Source organism: Tamandua tetradactyla, chromosome 12 (genome assembly GCF_023851605.1).
Source record: "Tamandua tetradactyla isolate mTamTet1 chromosome 12, mTamTet1.pri, whole genome shotgun sequence".
Lineage (NCBI taxonomy): Eukaryota > Metazoa > Chordata > Mammalia > Pilosa > Myrmecophagidae > Tamandua > Tamandua tetradactyla.
Window position 1 is genome coordinate 45,592,970 of NC_135338.1, and position 20,759 is coordinate 45,613,728.

General features: G+C 36.9%; 1 protein-coding gene across 5 annotated transcripts in view; it reads left to right on the plus strand.

The window, feature by feature from the left end:
- The window catches only part of FLRT2 (fibronectin leucine rich transmembrane protein 2), a 101,919-nt gene extending 82,939 nt beyond the window's left edge, over positions 1 to 18,980 (plus strand). For all 5 annotated transcript variants that reach the window (XM_077123240.1, XM_077123238.1, XM_077123239.1 and 2 more), the window contains one exon: positions 5,552 to 18,980. In XM_077123240.1, coding sequence (XP_076979355.1) covers positions 5,901 to 7,883 — 1,983 coding nt within the window. In that variant the 5' untranslated portion in view covers positions 5,552 to 5,900 and the 3' untranslated portion in view covers positions 7,884 to 18,980. The remainder of the gene's footprint in view (positions 1 to 5,551) is intronic.
- The last annotated feature ends 1,779 nt before the right edge of the window (positions 18,981 to 20,759 follow it).

Here is a 20,759-nt window from a genome sequence, read left to right on the forward strand (position 1 = left end):
AGTTCTAGACTGACTGGAGCCAGAAAATCGTCAATTGTTTAAATAAGGTGTTTGCTTTCTTTCTTTCTCTCTTTCCCTCCTTTCTTACTTCTTCCCCTCTTTCTCATTGTTTTAACAAAGTGAAATCCTATAATAGAACTTAAAGGGGTTTGAATGAAATTCAGTGAATGAGATGGAAAAATGGTTTCAAGTTAGGGGTGACTATTAATATATTTTCCCCAAAATTCCTTTGCTAACCCCCACATCTTGGCCAGCTAACAATAGAATTTTATTGTTGTATGAACAGTGTTTATAGCTGATCTTCAGGGATTTGGAAATGTGCACAGATCTATAAATTGCTTTAGTGTTTCCAGATTGTAACAGAGATGTTTATAATGATTAGGTCTATGGATTCTGCCCTTACAGATATCTGATTTTAAGCAGAAATTACAAAATTCCAGAAGCCCAAAGTCCGAAATGACTCTGGGAATATTTTCTAGCACAATGCCTCTTCAGTTTGGCCTTCTCTTTTGTATCACTTCATGTGCTATGCTGTCTTGTACAATCCAGTCAGTGCTGAAGTCATTAAGATTTTATTAGGTTTGTCCCAGTGTTGTTATATTATGCAATTGGCAGTGCTTATTGACAATTCCTATTTTCTGTACTATGATTTTTATAGTCATAGTTTATTAAGCACTCTTAGAACATAGGTTCCTGGAATCAATTTTTTTTTTTTTCAAAAAAGGATCTTCTTACACAGCAACAGGAGAGAAACACTTTGTGGAAAGCTTTTACATGATTTATGTACTTTTAAGTCTCAGTTCCTATGAAAAGAGTTAAATTAAAGTGAAGCAGCCTGGAATAGCTGCTGCTGTTAGAGTAATCTTTAAGAGACTGGCAAGGCCAAGTTCTTGCTGACTCCAAAGAGCATTTGTTGCATGTTGATTTAGATTCAGGATTTTGAAATTGTATTTTCTACTTTAAATGAAAATTTCTGTTTTTACCTAACACCTTCCATTTAGCCAGTCTTTATAATCTCTAGTTTCCTGGAGGGGAAACATATTCAAGGCAGGATTCAAACAAATAGGAAAAAAAAAAACATTTTTGCTCTCAATATTTGAAATTCATCCTGTGAAGGAAAATTTTTTCATCCTTAGTACTTAGGGACTTATCAATGAAATAACTAATGATTTTGAAGCATGCGTATACTTATTATCTTCTGGAAACACAACTACCCTCAGTGAAAGGCCGCAAAAAGTTAGGAGAAAGTGGTGTGCAGACTTTGTGTTCTTTCTCTTGGCTGGGCTGGGTCTTGCCTTTTAATCCAAATTATAAGCAATTTTGATACTGTTCTCAGTCCAGTGGTCAACAAGAACTTCTCAAAGAAAGAAAGGAGCTTTCTTATCCTTCAAATGTTTGAATAGACATAACTTCCTTACTGTGCCTTCTCTAAAACCCCAGGGACTGGGTTAATTCCCCATAACACCCTTTATAAATCCCCCAATTAAATAAAGCTCATGGCAGTATTGTAATTCCCTGCTTACACATCTCTCTTCTTTCTTCATGAGGCCAAAACCACATCAGCTTTATATAGGGGCTATGTCCATATTCTTGTGTCCAATAAATACTTGTTGAATAATGAATGAATGAAAAAAAAATGGTTGTTTGTTCACACTTTCAGTGCTTAGAAGAAGAAATATCTTTAAATGAGCTTTACTAGAAATGTATCTTCAATTACTATAGAAAACTAGAAAAGTAAGACCAACTTCCTCAGGTACTTGCAAGATGGTATCGGTCAGCGGTTCTCACCTGGAGGAGATATTTACCCCAGTAGATGTTTGGAAATGTGTAGAGGCATTTTTGGGTGCCCATGATAGCCTCTCACAACAGAGAATATGCAGCCTAAAATACCAATAGTGTCAAGAGTGAGAAACCCTGTTATCGATGAAAGGGCATAGAACTTGACCGGTCAAGTCAGTTTTATTTAGCTCTACATATTAGAGCTCACCTCTTCGGATATCATTAATAGTAGCAATAACTAGAAAAAAAAAGATTATGTATCTTAAATTCTTGCCACGTATCAGGCACCATATTAAGCTTTTTGCATGCATCATCTTATTTAATCATCTCAACAGTTCTGTGAGTTAGAAACTATTATTAATTTCTCAGATGACGAGACCATGTCTTAGAAAGATTAAGTAATTTTCCCAAGATCCTATAACTACAAGGTATCAGAATGGAGATGAAAATCAGGGCCTAGCCCTTTCACCATTAGGCCACACACTCTTTCTCTATATAGTCTTAAGCTTAAAACCTAAAAAGAGAATTTCTGCCCTTAGTATTTAGTAGGAACTACAACTGAAGATAGAGAAGAAAAGTGTTTGGCCCACTTAAATAAAAAAAAAAAAAAACTCATGATCGAGGTGTTCATAATTTTACACTCGCACTGATTTGAGGAAAGATACCATATTTTGGCTGGCATGTGTTGTTGATCCAAGGATCAGAACAAATCTGTTACACAGTGTCATTTTGTGGAACTCCCAAGAATCTTAAAGAAAGCTTGGAGAGCTTGTTTCTATCCAAAATTGAACTCATAGCAGATCACCACACTGTGATCTAAATGGGACCTTTTCTCTATGAAAGTGGATTAACAGTGACAGTCTTCCCCATGTAATCCTATTTGGTGCTTTCTTCGGGCCCACATCATTCTATAGAATTATAGAAGAACCACTGGTGGGTTCCTGGGTCAAGGGTTGGCTGATGGGGCTTTTCCTCTTTTTGCAGAGGACACAGTTTAGACAAATGGAATATTTGTAGTTTGGATGCATAGTCTTCAAATCCATCCCCCAATATTTTGTGACACCAACTATTATTGCTTTGTGCCTGATACCTGATGAATGTTCAGAGTAAATTTAGTCATCTGTATGTATTGATTTGTGGCTTCTTTGGCCCTAAAAACTTGTCAGGTATACATTTATGAAGAATCTATTCTTTTGCACATAGTAACTTTAGAGACGTGGGCTGGTGTTTTTCCAGTTTGCACATTTTGCTCACTGTTTTGTGCTACTGTACATTTTAAGGATTCCTGTAAAATACTTAAAAGTATGTTAAACCCTATTCTTTTAGTCTCTGTAGCCTACTCCTTCTGAAGAGTAAATGCTAATGGAACCACACGATATTCTGTTCTTAAATAAGTAGTGCTTTATATAAGTAGACTCCTCTGACTGCAAATAGCCCCTTAAGCTCTTACTAGATGCTAGTGGCTATCATTCAAACATTTTCAAAGACCCATTGAGGCAAGTGACATATACTGTCATTGTACTTCTCAACCTATTAAAATGTCATTTGAGATTATCTCCCAGGGACAAAAGAGATTAGTGTGCCCCATGTCTTTCCTCTTCTCAAAGAGTCACTTGACTTGTTCTTGCATCTATTTTACACTAAGCATATTGAAATGTGAATGATTAAATAAGATGTCACTGTGTTTAGGGCAGTGCTTCTCAAACTTTAATGTGGCCTGAAGTTCTGCATTTCTAATAAGTTCCCAACTCAGGCTGATGCTATTGGGCCAGGGAGCACAGTTAAACAGAAATATTTTAGGGAATATTAGGATGGTTTGAAACCTGACCTAATGAAGGCATTAAACTCATTTTTTCCCTGTACTATCCTTAGTTGCACTATGAACTATTCTGTAAGCATATAGAGAAATTCCTTCTGTAGGGTCTGTCTTATTCAGTGGCAAAATATATATTTGTAATTTTTTTTTATTAAGTGGTGCTTGACCTTTAATAAAATATCACCACATACCTTTTTGGTTGGAAGAAGACTATTTTCTAAGGTTCTTAAATAATAAAAATTAGTTTTGTCATCTCTGAGAACCAAAGGTATTTCTTAGATAGTTTGCAATCTTTTAAATTGTAGAACAAATTCACAATGACCTTCACCCTTTAATAATGTTTACAGTGTTTTTTTAAAAAATTATGTTTCTAAAGATAGCAATGGGAACAGTTTCAAATATTGTCTCTTTGCCTTTAGATATAAATTGTTTCAATTTCTGTGTATTGGTGAAAATTAAGAGACTTGCAGCTTGCCATGTCCTATCATGTTAGCTTTTTTTGTAGGGAAATTAAATCTGACACCTTTCAATTAACTTCTTTACCTCCCTAATCTTAAAATAGATGCAATACATTCTGGAGCCAGAGGGCACTGTTGCTGTCTGTGGATTGCCTTTACTACCCCAACCATACTTTCTGTCATTTTATAATTTGCTAGAAGTCCTGTAAAAGCAGGAAAACACTCACAGATGGGAGGATGGTAGGGTTGTTATTGAAAAACAATTCATTTCTACTTAAGAGCTTGGCAACTCCTAAAGGGATCACAATAGTGTATTTCATGTAACTAGGAAGCCCCAAAAGGGGATAAATGGAATTGTATCATGGGCTGGAGTTTGGCTGTTTTACTTGGTAACTCTAGTGTAAGTTGTTTTGGAGCAAGGTAGAAGGATAGGAGACAAGAAGTGGGGAGGATGAAAGGAGAAGTCTTTTCTCTGCCTGCCTTAGGCTTCTGTGCATTATGTTCTTCATCAGAGTGACAGATTCAAAGGATGCATGTTTCTGTATGACTCTCTCAGATCCATTTTATATCTGTTTATTTATAACTGCAAAGGGTTTCATATTATTCCTTTAAATATTATTAGTTGCTCTGTCACCATCACCATCGAGAAATTAGATGGTGACTGTTTTGGTTTGCTAAAGCTGACAGAATGCAAAATATCAGAAATGGGTTGGCCTTTTCAACGGGGATTTATCAGTTTACAGATTTACAGTTCTAAGGCTATGACAGTGTCCAAATTAATGCATCAAGAGGAAGATACCTTCTCTGAGGAAAGACTGTTGGCATCTGGAGTTCCTCTGTCACATGGGAAGGCACATGGTGATATCTGCTGGTCCTTCTCTCCTTGGTTCTGGTTTCAGTGGCTTTCTCTCTTAGCTGCTGTGGGTTTGCTTGTTTTTACTAAGGGGTTTCTCTCTAGGCTTTTATTGTCTTTTATCCTCTTCACAAAGAATTCCAGCAAAGGATTAAGGCCCACCTTGAATGGGCTGGGTCACATCTCAGTTGAAATAGCCTAACCAAAACGTTCCACTCACGATACATCTGCCACCACAGGAATGAACTAAAGAAACACAGCCTTTTTGGGATATACCGTAGATTCAAACCAGCACAGTGACCAATAGGATTTGGAGGTGGTCAGTGTCCTGTGATGCAGAATTGATATGCAAATTACAATAGATATGCAAATTGATGTTTAAGACAAGGCGATAATTGGGATGAACTATTCACAACACGATTATTGATTGTCCAGAGGTCACCATGTGTTTTCTTTTGAAGAGTTTTCAATCTATCATTCCTTGAATTTCTTTTCAAGCAAACAAATCTTATTTAAAATATCACTTAATGACAACCCCTGACTCCAGCCATTTTGTCCTAATAATATTGCCTTTGAAAAGATGATAGATCAGCGCATCATCCATTACTATGCACAACTGACTCTTTTCTTTCTTTTCTACGACAGATTGTGGATTGAGCTTAATCAAGAAGGTCACTGGCTGATCAGAGCTGATCTGCTCTACAAGACAAAGGAGTTCTACCTGCTCAGTTGCTCTCCTGTTGATCATTGACAAGTTGGAATCACCATTGACTGTGTGGAAAATTCTCTTTATTGAAATTTTTGTACATGGAGGACAACAACAAAGAGGGCAGCACAGGCTGATAAGGCCAGAGACAACGGGAAGAACCTTTTACTGTATTGCTTTCAGGACCTTTTTACTAGCTGGAGCTCTGGACTTAAACAGAACCTGGTCCCATAATTTTGCTTTTGCTTTTTCCTCCATCACATTGTATTTTATTTCTTTACTTCAGAAATGGGCCTGCAGACCACCAGGTGGCCCAGCCATGGGGCATTCTTCCTGAAATCTTGGCTTATCATTTCCCTGGGGCTCTACTCACAGGTGTCAAAACTCCTGGCATGCCCTAATGTGTGCCGCTGTGACAGAAACTTTGTCTACTGTAATGAGCGAAGCTTGACCTCAGTGCCTCTTGGGATCCCGGAGGGTGTAACCGTACTCTACCTCCACAACAACCAAATTAATAATGCTGGGTTTCCTGCAGAACTGCACAATGTACAGTCTGTGCACACAGTGTACCTGTATGGCAACCAACTGGATGAATTTCCCATGAACCTTCCCAAGAATGTCAGAGTTCTCCATTTGCAGGAGAACAACATTCAGACCATTTCACGGGCTGCCCTTGCCCAGCTCTTGAAACTAGAAGAGCTACACCTGGATGACAACTCAATATCCACAGTAGGGGTGGAAGACGGAGCCTTCCGGGAGGCAATTAGCCTGAAATTGTTGTTTTTGTCCAAGAATCACCTCAGCAGCGTGCCTGTTGGTCTTCCTGTGGACTTGCAAGAGCTAAGAGTGGATGAGAATCGCATCGCTGTCATATCAGACATGGCCTTCCAGAACCTTACCAGCTTGGAGCGTCTGATTGTGGATGGGAATCTCCTGACCAACAAGGGCATTGCCGAGGGCACCTTCAGCCATCTCACCAAGCTCAAGGAATTTTCCATCGTACGGAATTCACTCTCCCGTCCCCCTCCTGATCTCCCAGGGACGCATCTGATCAGACTCTACTTGCAGGACAACCAGATAAACCACATCCCTTTGACAGCCTTCTCAAATCTCCGTAAGCTGGAAAGGCTAGATATATCCAACAACCAACTGCGAATGTTGACTCAAGGGGTCTTCGATAATCTCTCCAATCTGAAGCAGCTCACTGCTCGGAATAACCCTTGGTTTTGCGACTGCAGTATTAAATGGGTCACCGAATGGCTCAAGTATATCCCTTCATCTCTCAATGTGAGAGGTTTCATGTGCCAAGGTCCTGAACAAGTCCGGGGGATGGCTGTCAGAGAGTTGAATATGAATCTTTTGTCGTGTCCCACCACTACGCCTGGCCTTCCTCTCTTCACCCCAGCCCCAAGTCCACCTTCTGCAGTAACTCAACTTCCTACTCTCTATGTTCCAACCCCAAGCAGAAGCGATGCACCTCTGACTCCTACCACATTGAAACTTCCCACCATACCTGACTGGGATGGCAGAGAAAGGGTGACCCCACCTATTTCTGAACGGATCCAGCTCTCTATCCATTTTGTGAATGACACTTCCATTCAAGTCAGCTGGCTCTCTCTCTTTACGGTGATGGCATACAAACTCACTTGGGTGAAAATGGGCCACAGTTTAGTAGGGGGCATTGTTCAGGAACGCATAGTCAGTGGTGAGAAGCAACATCTGAGCCTGGTGAATTTAGAGCCGAAATCTACCTACCGGATTTGTTTAGTGCCTCTGGATGCTTTTAACTACCGAGCTGTGGAGGATACCATTTGTTCTGAGGCCACCACACTTGCCTCCTATTTGAACAACGGCAGCAACACTGCTTCCAGCCACGAGCAGACAACGTCGCACAGCATGGGCTCCCCTTTTCTGCTGGCCGGCTTGATTGGGGGTGCAGTGATATTTGTGCTCGTGGTCTTGCTCAGCATCTTTTGCTGGCACATGCACAAAAAGGGGCGCTACACCTCCCAGAAGTGGAAATACAACCGGGGCCGGCGGAAAGATGACTACTGTGAAGCTGGTACCAAGAAGGACAACTCCATCTTGGAGATGACGGAAACCAGTTTTCAGATCGTCTCCTTAAATAATGATCAACTCCTTAAAGGAGATTTCAGACTGCAGCCCATTTATACCCCAAACGGGGGCATTAATTACACAGACTGCCATATACCCAACAACATGCGATACTGTAACAGCAGTGTCTCAGACCTGGAACACTGCCCAACGTGACAGCCAGAGGTCTGGCATTGGAAAAGTGGACAGTGAAACTCTTGAGAACACACACGCGTGTACACATAAAGACACACAGGTTACATTTGATAAATGTTACGCAGATGCAGTTGTGCATTTGAATACTCTGTAATTTATACGGTGTACTATATAATGGGATTTAAAAAAAGTGCTATCTTTTCTATTTCAAGTTAATTACAAACAGTTTTGTAACTCTTTGCTTTTTAAATCTTTAAAAAAAAAAGTAGTTGCTGAAGTACTGTACAGGGTTGTGCAAGGAGAACCCAACACTAAGGCAAAGGAACGAGTGATTCTTCCTTACGATGCACATTAACCACTTTGCTGTCGAAGCTGTCAGATTAAATTCCTTTCCTAAATCCGGTGGTCAGATGAAAGGTCAGATTAAAATGAACTTATCGGGGTAAGATAAATAAGATGAGTAGAACAAGAAATGGCCCAGATATCTTCATGCTATTTCTAAACCTGCTCTGGGACAACATGAAATAGCCCCAAATATAAGAAAGGAGATACTAACCAGATTTGACCCAGTGCAGGGAATACAGAAAACATCATAAGGAAGCCAGTTCCTGAGAGATAAATTCATCCAGCCTGGAAGAATCAAGGAAATGAGATGAGATTTTGAAAGATCTTTTAACTTGAAGGTTGACTTTCTGATTGGGAACTTAAAAATCGCTCCTCATGCTTCCCTGGCCCTGTGTGATAGCAGTCAGAAATTCGCGTCTGATTTTGGTCATACGCAGGGACAAATGCGCTGTCCTAGTAAGAATACTGCCTTTAAAAGTGTTACTATTCAAATCATATGTCAGGTTGAATCTAATTCAACAGAGATATATTCTAGAATACTTTTTTTAGAAGAGGCTAATAAAATAATGGGAAGAATTATATTGAATGGAATTATTTTTGATAATGAGAATTATTTCAGTAGATTCACTTCAAGGCTATGTCAATATGATCTTTAGAACAACAAGCAATTTGCTAAAACAACTTGCTAGGTAAAACTTATTGATATCATTTAGTCCAGGCCAGCTCAGCAGTGGTTCTGTTATACAATATCAATTGATTTTATTAGTATCATGTTGAAATAGCTTGACTTGATACCAATATATCACTTTCAAATTCTTGTCTTCCAGTCTTACAGCATTGTTTCATCATTAGTTGGTTATGCTATATTTGTTTTTTGCTCCCCTGTTCAGTATTTCAAAGAAAATTTTGAGCGCCAGTCTTGGTTGCACTGAATATCCATATGCACTTACATGTTTTGAATTCCATGCTAATTTTCACTACTAATAATTCTGTAAGGACATCTCTAAGCTGGCTGAAATAATGTATTTTTTTTTTTAAAAAGCAATACCGAGTTTCTACCTTGTACTGACGTTGACCCAGTTCCTCGACTGAAATTTCATTTGTTCCTTTTCGATCTTGGATGTTCCTTGTATTTGGGATCGTGGAAGTATAATAAACCTTATATTGGTAAGACAATAGATGAAAAATGAACAAGCCAGAGAGTGAAGGCTTGTTCCTCTAATCTTGGCAGAGTATAGCAGGGCATAGAGCAGAGGGTATAGAGAAAAGAGGAATATCCATGTTTAACTCTTGATATTTATGAAGCAACATCCATCTTAGGAAAATGTGTATAATTTACTTCTTTTCATCCCTTAGATGTAGAAGGGCTATAGAAAATCACATACATTATCTAAAGATGCATCCTTTAAAAATTATTTTTTTTAAATCAAATTAAGACACTTCATTCTATGCTGCATATTTTTTTTCTTCTGATCATTATTTTAGGTACCAATCAACTAAATGTCACAATCTTCTTGTCTTTCTTTTTTTTTTAAACACAATAAAACTGTGATGTGTCTTCTTTGTAAGAATATAGGTATAAAATGCTATGCAAGTTTTTCTTTATAGTAAGAGCTTTATTTTCCTTAATATTGTACTCCCCAACTTATATGTTTTATCGTCCTTGTTCCTCAGAATCAGCAGAAAATATAACTGGCACTATAATGTAGATACAATTGAAACTGTGCAGTCAGTCAAGTTGAAATTAGCTATGTCTTAATTTGAATTAATTCTAAAGTAACTCTGATTTTGTATTTTAGTCTATTAACCAGGGAGTTTGCTTTCTTAAAGTAAGGTCCACACAGTGAGGGGATGAGACAATCTGAAGGTGATCCGTGTAGCAGTAAGTGATCTAAAATCCAGGACTGTGACATAGGGTTGTGTGCATTTAGATGGATAATTCCCTTCCGCTGTCCTCTTCCCCTTGGCTGCATAGATAAAATTATGTGTTCAAAGATGGTACTTTGACTTTTGAGGTTTTTTTTTTTTCATTATCCACAAAATAATTGTTCTCATTTATTCATTTTGTATATTTAACTCCCAGTGGGATTTTTGGCTGCTAAAACTTGCTTTGGGCCAAGAACATAAAGGGTGGAGAGTCTCCTATAATATCTCTCAAGGTTCAAAGAAACGTTTGGAGCTTACATGATGTAACAGAGACCTAGTCGAGTGGAATGGTTAAAATGATCTGTAGGGGTTCCTTTGCTAGAAGCGTTCCCAAGAGGTGCACTCTAGTTACAGGCTTTATTTTGATCCTGTGCACAGCATGAGAAGGTACTGCTAAAATGAATATCACTCCCCTCATAGTAATATACCTGGGCTTTCACCTACACCAGGATAGAAAGCACACTATGGAATTCGTAGTGTCTTATGCATAGCTCATGATAAGTGCTAACTGACCATCAGTGAAGAAATATTTGATTAGCATTTTTAGTTGTGGACACATGCACACTATATAAGGTTGTCTCTTACTATCACAAGTAGGCAGTTTGAGGTGATGATCAGTTGAGATAAGATTGAAGGTACAGTCTGAAAACATGGAGTGAAGTCACAGTTACTGGCTTATAGGAAGGAACCTGAAGCTCTCTGAACGAATGGTGTAGTATTAGACAGTACTCCACTTTTAGAGCTAGACCACTATTGCTTCACAGAGGAAATTTCAAAAGGAAAAGACATAACTGCAACCAATGAGATAGTCATGGCAATGGTAATTTATGCTCAGGGTATTATTAATATCTGCTTGGGTGGGTAGATGTGTTTAATCATGGAGAGATCCTGAGCTCCCTTCAAACACTGTCAAATGTGTTAGCAGCTCATCAAACAAGACAATCACAAGCAGAGACAAGGGCTGTGTTCCCTGCCTATTTTCCTGGCATTTCTGCTGGTGGAAAACATTCTCCCTTATAAGAAATAATGCAAGTCTTAATGATCTGGATGTTTGTTGAAAATATGTTAGACATTTTTCCCTGAAGTAAAAAAGAAAAAGCGTAATATGATCAGACTTGTAAAATGTATTAATAAAGAGGCTAATATTACAACTCCTATTCCTGCTAGTGAAAATCATAATGATCTTAGTGTTTTATAGGAGTCAGAGCTTCTTTCCCCACTGGGGAGGGCAACCTCTTCATGTTGCCAGCAAAGCACCCATTACAACACAAGGCAGTATTGTTACAATCACCGGGAATAGGATGTACTTAATCAGCAAACCACTGGAGCAGTGTCCATTTCAGCATTTGACAGTGAAGTGGTTAATTTTCATGGACTTCTGTGTTTATAACATTTTTTTCTCTAACATATTACAAGGAGTCTTTATAGTTTTACTTTAGAACATGGAAATGACAGTTTTGTTCCTGACTTACCTTTCTAGCTGCATGGGAAAGCAAAGCATAAACGAGTGCTCAAAAAGGAAAAAAAATGATACATACACAAAGACTACTGGTTCTCAGTCTTGTCAAGCCTTGCCTGATGCTCTTGTTTTTTCAGTCGAAACTGAAATACTTGAAACCTGTAGTTTTGCATCCTTCCCTCATTTCTTTAGCAGGGTCAAAAGATCATTGTTGACTACAGGGGATGCTTGTCAGTGATTTGAGGGTACATATTTGATATTGCTGTTAAAACAAATCAGATCGTTTTGCTATAGTTTTCTTCTAATAGCGTATCCACCAGAAGAGCACAAGGAGACGATTGTAATAGGCCTTTTTGAAACTACTATCACACACACGGGGCATTTGTAAAGGTGTCCATGGGATGTAAGATGTATAACCATTTTGAGGCAAGGGGAAGGCATTACCACTCTTACTGTGTGTCCCTCATAGGACCAGTGTATATTCACTGAAAGTTAATCCTAAAAACTTGTCATTGTTTGAACCATATGTTGATTTGATTCTGGCTTCTGTTTAGTGTATTTCCTCTGAAAAGGAACTGAAAGGGGCTAGAAGATTCTGCATTATACATTCTCTGAGAACTACCATATCACACACTTTGTTAACTACTCACTCTACACTATACAGTACCTTGTTGATATATTCAGTAAAGGCTTATTTTAAAAGAAAACCAAGTTGTGTCTATCTGAGTAACTTCATTGGGATATAGTGACAATTTTTGTTCTTAATACAAAAGACAAATGAAGGTTGCTTCTCAATAAAGCAGGAGGATGGCAGAAGTGAAAGAGTGAGTAAGATTTTCGTGTTCTCCTACTATGAAGGCAATGTCTATTTTAAGGCCATTTGAGCTTTTTTAGTGTGTAAGGCTGATGTGCATTTATCATATTTTTTGCCATCTCCTAACTAAATTGTGTGTTCCTCTGAGTATCTTTTAAATACATACATATACACAGAGCCAAGTTTTGTATATATGAAATCTGTGTTGTTTAGGATAATAGGCAGATACCTAATGTAGTTATCCAATCAGAAAAGTCTTTTCCCCAATTCATAATATACACTTTTGGTTTTAAATATGAAATTTCGTTAAAAATTCTCATAGTACTTTTCTACTTCAAAATTGTTTATAGTTGATCCATTCATATTTTCAATGGGAACTAATATCTGTTCATGAAGATGTTTCTCTTCATATGTCTAAAGTTGATTCTGGATAGTCTTATACATGATTTTCCAGAACCCTTTTCTTGAACCCTTCTCTGCCACCCCACTAATAATAATGTATTTAACAGATATTAAATCAGGAAATAAAATTATGCTATTTTAGTTAAATAATATTATTTTTAGAATCTGTTGTAAAATTAACTAAAAGGTGGTAGCAACTGGAAATGCATATTACATTTCGGGATTTTATGTAAAAGAATGTGAAAGATAGTGGTAGCAGGTGATTCATACTATTTTGGAGAATTTTATATAAAGCAATGTCAGTGGTATTCTTGGTTCCTCTTGCCAAGAGTTATAGACCTTCCTCTTTGAAGGGCAGACCCTTAGTCAATGAATATTGACCCTTAGTCAATTTATTAAACTACTACTAGGTTGCAAGCATTGGGCTAAGTTCAGAGGCCTCACAGAAGACTGAAATGGAGGCTTAGCCAATTCAAGGATATCTTCTATCCCCCTATATCCCTAAAGAAATGTGTGTTCATCCAGTGAATTTACTCCTCATTTATTTTCCTCAGGACCATGTTAAATTCTATTGTGGATTCGGAGAAAAATAGGACTTTGCTGTTAAGAAGCTCACAAACTGTATGATAAATTCCTGTAAAGGAGCTCACAAACTGTACATTGTCCCAGAGCCCATATAATAACTTTTATATAGTCTAGTAAACTAAGCAGGGTATCTAAGTAACAAAAGAGATGTGCTTGACTGTTGATGACGCATCTGCCTTATATATATTGAATCATCTAAGGTTTTAATAGATTAAAGTGTTAGTGTATTTGGTAAAATCTGCACCTAACATTTACTGAGCACTTATCTAAGACCGTATTCAAAATGCTTTGATACACACATGATGTCATTTTGTTTTGAAAATACTCCTATGAAGTACGTTCTTTTTTTTTTGCTTTCAGATTTTAAAACTCAGCCTCAAGAGAAGTTAAGTGATTAGTCCATGATCACAAAACTTGAAGATGACAGAGTCAGAACTGAACCCCAAGCATGACTCCGTGGGCTCTTAACTGTTTCCAATCTCTTCATAAATAAACTAGCCTTAAGCCTGACTAGCATTCAGGGCAAATTCTTAGTCTATGTTTAACATCTTTTGATGATGAGGTTATTATAATCTCTCTCAGTGGGTACATATTTTAACTGTTCTTTGTTATAAATCAAAGGAACATTTTAAAAACCTCAAACTATATGTATTTTTAAGAACACCTTTGGTCATCCATTCCCATTTTCTGTGGAAATTCTGTTCTTTAATTATCTGATGGTTGCACATTAAGTTGATTTGAAAGTTTTAGATGGAATCAGGATGTGTTTACAGCCACTGGGTGAATTAAGAGAACTATTAAAAGAACTTGAGTCAGGTTATTTTTAGTAATGAATTTGTTTCATATTTGAGAAATTGCTCTAAGTATATTATAGGTCCTACTGAAGATGCACATATGTCAAAATCCATGAGCGTATTAGCAAGCTGGCTTTGGGATTTATATTCCCCTTTTTTTGGCATAAAAGGAGCATGTACACCTTTAGGGGATGTTATACATATATTGTAAAATATTATTTTCATGAGGTATATTGAAAGCTAAGGATAAAGAATTTTTAATGGTATAATTCAAATCAGATATAATTTTAGCACATGTACCAACTTAGCATCCTGAGTATCCATTTTCTTGCTATGAAGTCTAAACTACATGACTATTTCTATATATCTTTAGGGGAATACATATCATCTCAATGACATAATAAAGCTCAATATCAGGTCAGTCTGTTCATAATCAAATACAAACATGTTGGCTCAGAGAGTGTGCTAAGTTCTTTAGATGGAGTAGTAGGGCCTACCTTGTTTTGTTTTTTTTTGTTGTTGTTATTGTTGTTTTCATTCAACAAACATTTACTGAGGCCTGGCACATTTTGGTGCTGAATAAGACCTCTCCAGGAGCATTACACTTTGCATCAACAAATATCCTTCCTGGGAGCTGCCTGGTATCCAACCCATAACCTATATTCCTTCCACATCTTTGTCCCCTTCTTTGAAGGTTTACCACCCACCCCCTACATTTAAATAATTAGCCTATCTTGCTATACTTACGTGCTTCCTTAAACCTGTTTACTTATCCTGCTACCCTGACTGTGATATCGTTCAAACATTTCTAGTCTTTTCCCACTTCAGCCTTTCCTGTGTTCCACAAGACACAGGATGATCTATAAAGACTTTCCAATTATGACACGTATTGTTTTCAAAAAACTCCATTATCATTACCTGCCAGATAGAATGCAAACTCTTTATGAAATGTATACGTCGGACCAAATGTTGCTGCCATTCCTTACTGATACTGCCTTCTCATTCATTATTTGCAGATTAGATGTATGTTTAAAAGAACAACAATAAGCTTTCTTCCTGTATCCCAGAGAGGCCAGGCGCCTTCATACTGCTACACTCCTGCTCAAGGCATATCATTTTAAGAAAGTTCCCTTTCACCTCTGCCTGGTGATACATTCATCATTATTAAAGATACTACTCAACAGCCCCCTTTGGAAAGCTTCTTGAATTCCAGGTGCCAATCATCTACTCCCCTCTGTACAGTTAATATAACTTGAAAATGCTTTCATCGATAACACCACTATATACTGTGAATTTCATGGGTCTGTTTCCTGTTTATACCCTGAATCCTCTGAAGACAGAGAACATACTCTGTTAATTGTTGTATTTCTTCCCCTGCTGAGTATGGTGCTGAGCCCCTGGCAGATGCTCCCCAGCAGATGTTTTTGGAGAAAGTGAATTGACTACACGGGGCTTTGCAGTTATATCAGGCTCCTGAGGGACCAAGTACCACATTGAGCGGCAGCAGCATGGCCAGCAGCCACCCCATCAGTCTCTTTAAGTCAATGCCCTTAAAAAAACCTCAGTGAGTGCTGCAGAATTCTGAATTACGAGAAATAAACCTGATTCAAAAGCCGCAATATGCATTTTACAAGGAGAACATCTTTTATACTTTACAGACAACCTCAAAACTCTGAGGCGGTTTGCATTTAAAGCATACAAAGAGATACCTTAAAGAATTACCTTCCAACAAAATGTCACTGTCATGCAGTATCCACAAAGCGCTGGTAGACACAAAGTCAAACATTTTGACTCTTTGCTAGTCAAAATAAATTCTTCACATGTAAAAAGCTGAGGTAGATTATTATTTTTTCATTTCATTATCAGCAATTTCAAAAGGAACAGGACGTGTTCACTATGTCATATCCCATATCAAAAACACAGGAAATATAGCATGTGTCATTTAAAGATTAAAATTGCTTTATCTTGATTGTTGTCATGAGAATACATCATCTAGATATAAATGGCATGCTGATAAATAAGGAGTCAGTAGACAGGGGTGATATTAGGAACTCAGCCTGGAAATCCAACTGGCTTGTTTAAAACCTGCCTGTGCCACTAGCCTACCAATTGGGCTGGCAATAATTTAAATTTTGTGGCCATCAGTTTTTTATCTTAAATGGGGCAATGATGTCTAACACCTATGGTTGTTGTCAGAATTCAAGATATGTAGAGCAGTTAACACAGTGGTGCAGAGAATGCACTGAATAAATGACATTGAGTACAATGTATTTTTTATGTAAGCAAAAGGTGACATATTTCTAATTTTCCTTGATAAAGTGCAAAAACGAAACTTCCTGAGTATTTGCAGGGTTCATCTCTTGAAAGATAATTAGCATTCAAAATTATACATAACTATTTATAACTGCTACAGTACAGGTCTGAAGGAGCTCTCCATTCTTATGTTCTGCATAAGCTGGGGAAAGTTAGGTGCCGTATGGTAAATCAGAACAATCCTAGGTCCCTTGTCTCATAGTGAGTGGGACCACTGAGCAACACTATTGAAAGAGAATGATTTCTTGGTAATAATGGTCTAGAGCACATACAGATGTGGTTAATGCTGAAAATTAATTCAAGAAATAGTATTAAATGTGTCCTGGGATTGAGTGTTCAGAAGACATTGAGAACTATTTAAAATCAAGATAATAAATGCTTGTTTCAAAAATATATAATTTCAAATGACAGTTTTATTTCATTGTAGTCCATCACCACCAGGACATCTACTATTCACTCTTGGCTGACAGCTTGTGGGATCGGTAGCAGCCAAACAGGAGGCAGTTGTAGTGACTCTGCAGTGCAGATGTGATGATAGTCTGCCAGCTGTTACACAGCTACTCTTGGCAATCAGTACCATTTTTAACTTCATAATCTGGTTGTAATTAAGAGACACATATCTTTCTCAGCCGAGTCATTTTTTTTAAAATTTCTGTAAACTTTCTGTTTATATTAGTTAAAATAATCTCACAGCAGCTCACTCATTAGGGTCTACATTACCATTATTTTTTTCCTTTCCTTGCTCAATAAAGATAATAGATCAGATATTTTGATGCTGGGAAAAAGACCTTCTCCTCTAGTCCTTGACTGCACAGTTTAGTTGATTTGAGGGCAATTATTCAGTAGGTATAAATGGACGCTCCAATTCCGGTGTTCTACTGCCATCGTCTCTCTGTTCTGGCCAGTGTCTGTTTTAATAGGTTGGCCCCCTGCTGTTTTCAATGTTAAGTATCTTCTGTATCATCCTTCATTAGTTGAAATTCACTATGCTCCACTGGGTGTAGCTGAAGTAAGACGAAACCGGGAAGTGAGTTGCTTTTAAATGGGGACCCATCATACATGATGTAGAGAGTAGCAATGACTTTGGGACCACAGCATACTGAATAGGCAGCTAAAGGATTCAAACATGAGGATTCCTTTTAATTCTGAGTTCAAACCAGTGTGGAGTTGGATCCACATGTCTGTTCCAACGTTCACCATCCTGGGGCTTTGAACATGTTTAAGCTTCAGTTGCCGTGTATGACATGGGACAACACCAACACTCACCCCATGGGGAAACATGTCATGTCATGCTGCTAGCACAATGCTGACACATACCAAGTGCTCGAAAAACCTCAGCTCATTTCTGAAAAATATATGGAGGTGATGTCCAAAAGCCTGAACACTTAGCTCAGTCTCCCTTGGGTCTTGGATAAGACCATGTTCTGAGTTGCTTTTCTGATAGAGATCATAGGAGTTTCCTAGGTTAATACTATTTTGTTTCTGCTTTTTGTTTTTACTCTAAATTCTGTTTCATCCTTGTTAATTTTCCTTGAAGTTTAGCTTTAGATAATTGGGTTGATTAATGGCCTGTGCTCTTATTCAAATCAGAATGATGTATATGGAGATAGAGAGCATTTCAAGCACTCAGTTTCATTGACTTTATTTTGAAGACTGGCATGTCTTCCATGTGTTATAAGAACACTAAGTATATTTGGAAAGCAACATTCATAACGGTTGTCATCAAGAACTGTAGAGTCACAAAGCACTACATTATATCATACTTGTGTAATACTATTTAATGTTGCCCAGCCTCAGTTTCCAGATATGTAAAATAGGGTACTAATACTTGTGAGGACTCGATGAGATCATGTATGTCAAGTGTTCAGTGCATTAACTGGTAATTGTCAAACCCATTTTGGCTGAAAAATTACAAATGGATAGAGAACTAGTGGAAATAAAACTGATACTTATTAATTCAATGATCTTTTCTTCAAAACAGGAAATTCAAGCTATATTACTATGTCTGCAAGACATATTTATAAAACACTTTATTTCAATAAAATTATCGAAGATAGACTTCCCTACAATAAAAGTTTCATACAGCAATATTGTTTCTTAAAATATTGAATGCATCTTCTATCTTTGCAGGCCTTTTATGTGATAGCTATTAAACTAAATATTCAGCAGAAAAGGAAATGTGAGAAGCATAGTCATTAAAATACTGAATGATAAATGTGGTTTATTTTGAAGGGAATGGAACAGATTTTAACACCAACTCTGCTACTTCTTATGTCTGAACCTAGGAAAAGTTCACAATTATGGTCTATTTGAGGATAAATAAGTATTCTCTCTAGAAAGAGAATACTTCTTTATAGAAACCTTTATTAAATCGCTGCTTAGCATATAAAAATGTTGTGTTGCTAATTTCAAAATGTTTAGTCTTAGGGCGTTTGCCTAAGAAACCTAGCCAATAAACATTAGCTTTATTTGCTTACATCATATACATGAATATAATAATAAAATATTGTTTTATTAAAGATGTTTATACAATTCAGAATGTTTCCAATAATTTATAATAGTCTAATGATTGCTATTATAAATGAATAGCTTTTAATTGTGTAGGCAGAAATTTATCTTTGGAACACAAATTGAGATATCATTATCTGTTCACCTCTTTTACAAGGTGTGATTTCTGTTTCTCATTCATTTATTTTGTTATGAAATTTTTACAAGTTCATTAATTCTGTAAAGCGAATTTGATAAAATGTAACCAAATTAGTAAAATAATTCTATTTTTAAAAGTTAGATGCTTAAATGCTGTGTTATCTCTACAGAGATCAAAATAACATTTTAAAAGGAATTTATCAAAGTAAATATTATGAAATTATTTAATGCTATTTTCATTGCAAATATTGAAGTTTCATTGCAGATATTAAAGCCATTCCTGAATATCACAAATATTGTTTACAAATATATCAAACGTGAAGTCACTAGGAAAAAAAAAACACATGATATTAATCTCAACTATTTTTCATAGTAAGGAAGACAAAATATTTCAAACATTTTGAAATAGTTTATTTTAATGAAGATAGCTTTCACTAATGAAATAATTAACATCAAGCAAGTCTGTTTTTAATAGCCAATGCAATCTGAGATGTAAACAACAAACAAACAAGGAGAAGGAAGAAAGAAGCAAAGAAAGCATTTATCCAAAATTACCTACATTTTATCAGACAAAACCAAACAAAGCAACAAAAACATAATTGAAAGAACAGAAAAGGAACTTAACATTTTATGAAGCAGTGATGGGCAAGTAAATTGTGGTGTACATAGTGCCACATATTTTTAGGGAAAAACAGAAACATATTTTGTAGACCTATAATAAAACAGTTTAAATATCACATCATTTTTGGCATGGATAAAAGTTAAAATTCTCAGGTCAATTTAGGAAATAAGCAAAAGACAAGTTATCAGAAGCATTAACATGTAGTTTTAAATATTAACCCTTCAAATACTAGAAAATTCAACCGGCATTATTAAGTTACTCAAGAATCTCAGTGGAAGAGGCATTGACTTTGTAGTTTAAAGTTTGACTCTTTTATTTGCCAATGCTGTTCCCTGTTCAAATAACTTCACACCTTTAATATTTGGCTTCAAACCTTTAAAATGCTATAATAAAAACCCCTATTATAGTTGTTAGCGTGATAATTCATTTGTTACTAGCACAGTGCCTAGTACAAGGCAGTCGTTATGTTAACTTTACCCTACTCCTTCCTGTCATTTCATGCCTCTTTCCTTTCCTTTCCTATCATACTTGATATAAATAAGTGCTTCCTAGTGCTCCTGTAATGAGAGAAAGCCTCTCACAGTCTCCTCTTCCATGAAATCTTTAGAAGATAAGGGATGCCGTCTCTTGTAACCAAGAGTGACCTAGCTTTGAGCATGGCTCCACCATTCCTGTCACATGTGGGGTATGCTCATTATTGCTTGACTTCAAGTAGGATTTAAAACAAATGTTTCCTTTTGACTTTCTGTGGATGTCTTTAAAATTGCTGGAGGGGCACACACTTTGGAAATTTTTTAAATGATGCAATCTCCCAGCAATAGTGTCAGGGGTATGCGCCTGTCTAATCGTGTCACTTAAAATGAGTTTATATTATCTCTTTGCTCTATCATCTTTTCAAAGAGAATTCTCACCATTATCCTCATGTCTTTGATCTCAGGAATATTTACCAAAATGTATACACGTTGCTAAGATTTTTAACAAGTGGCATGTT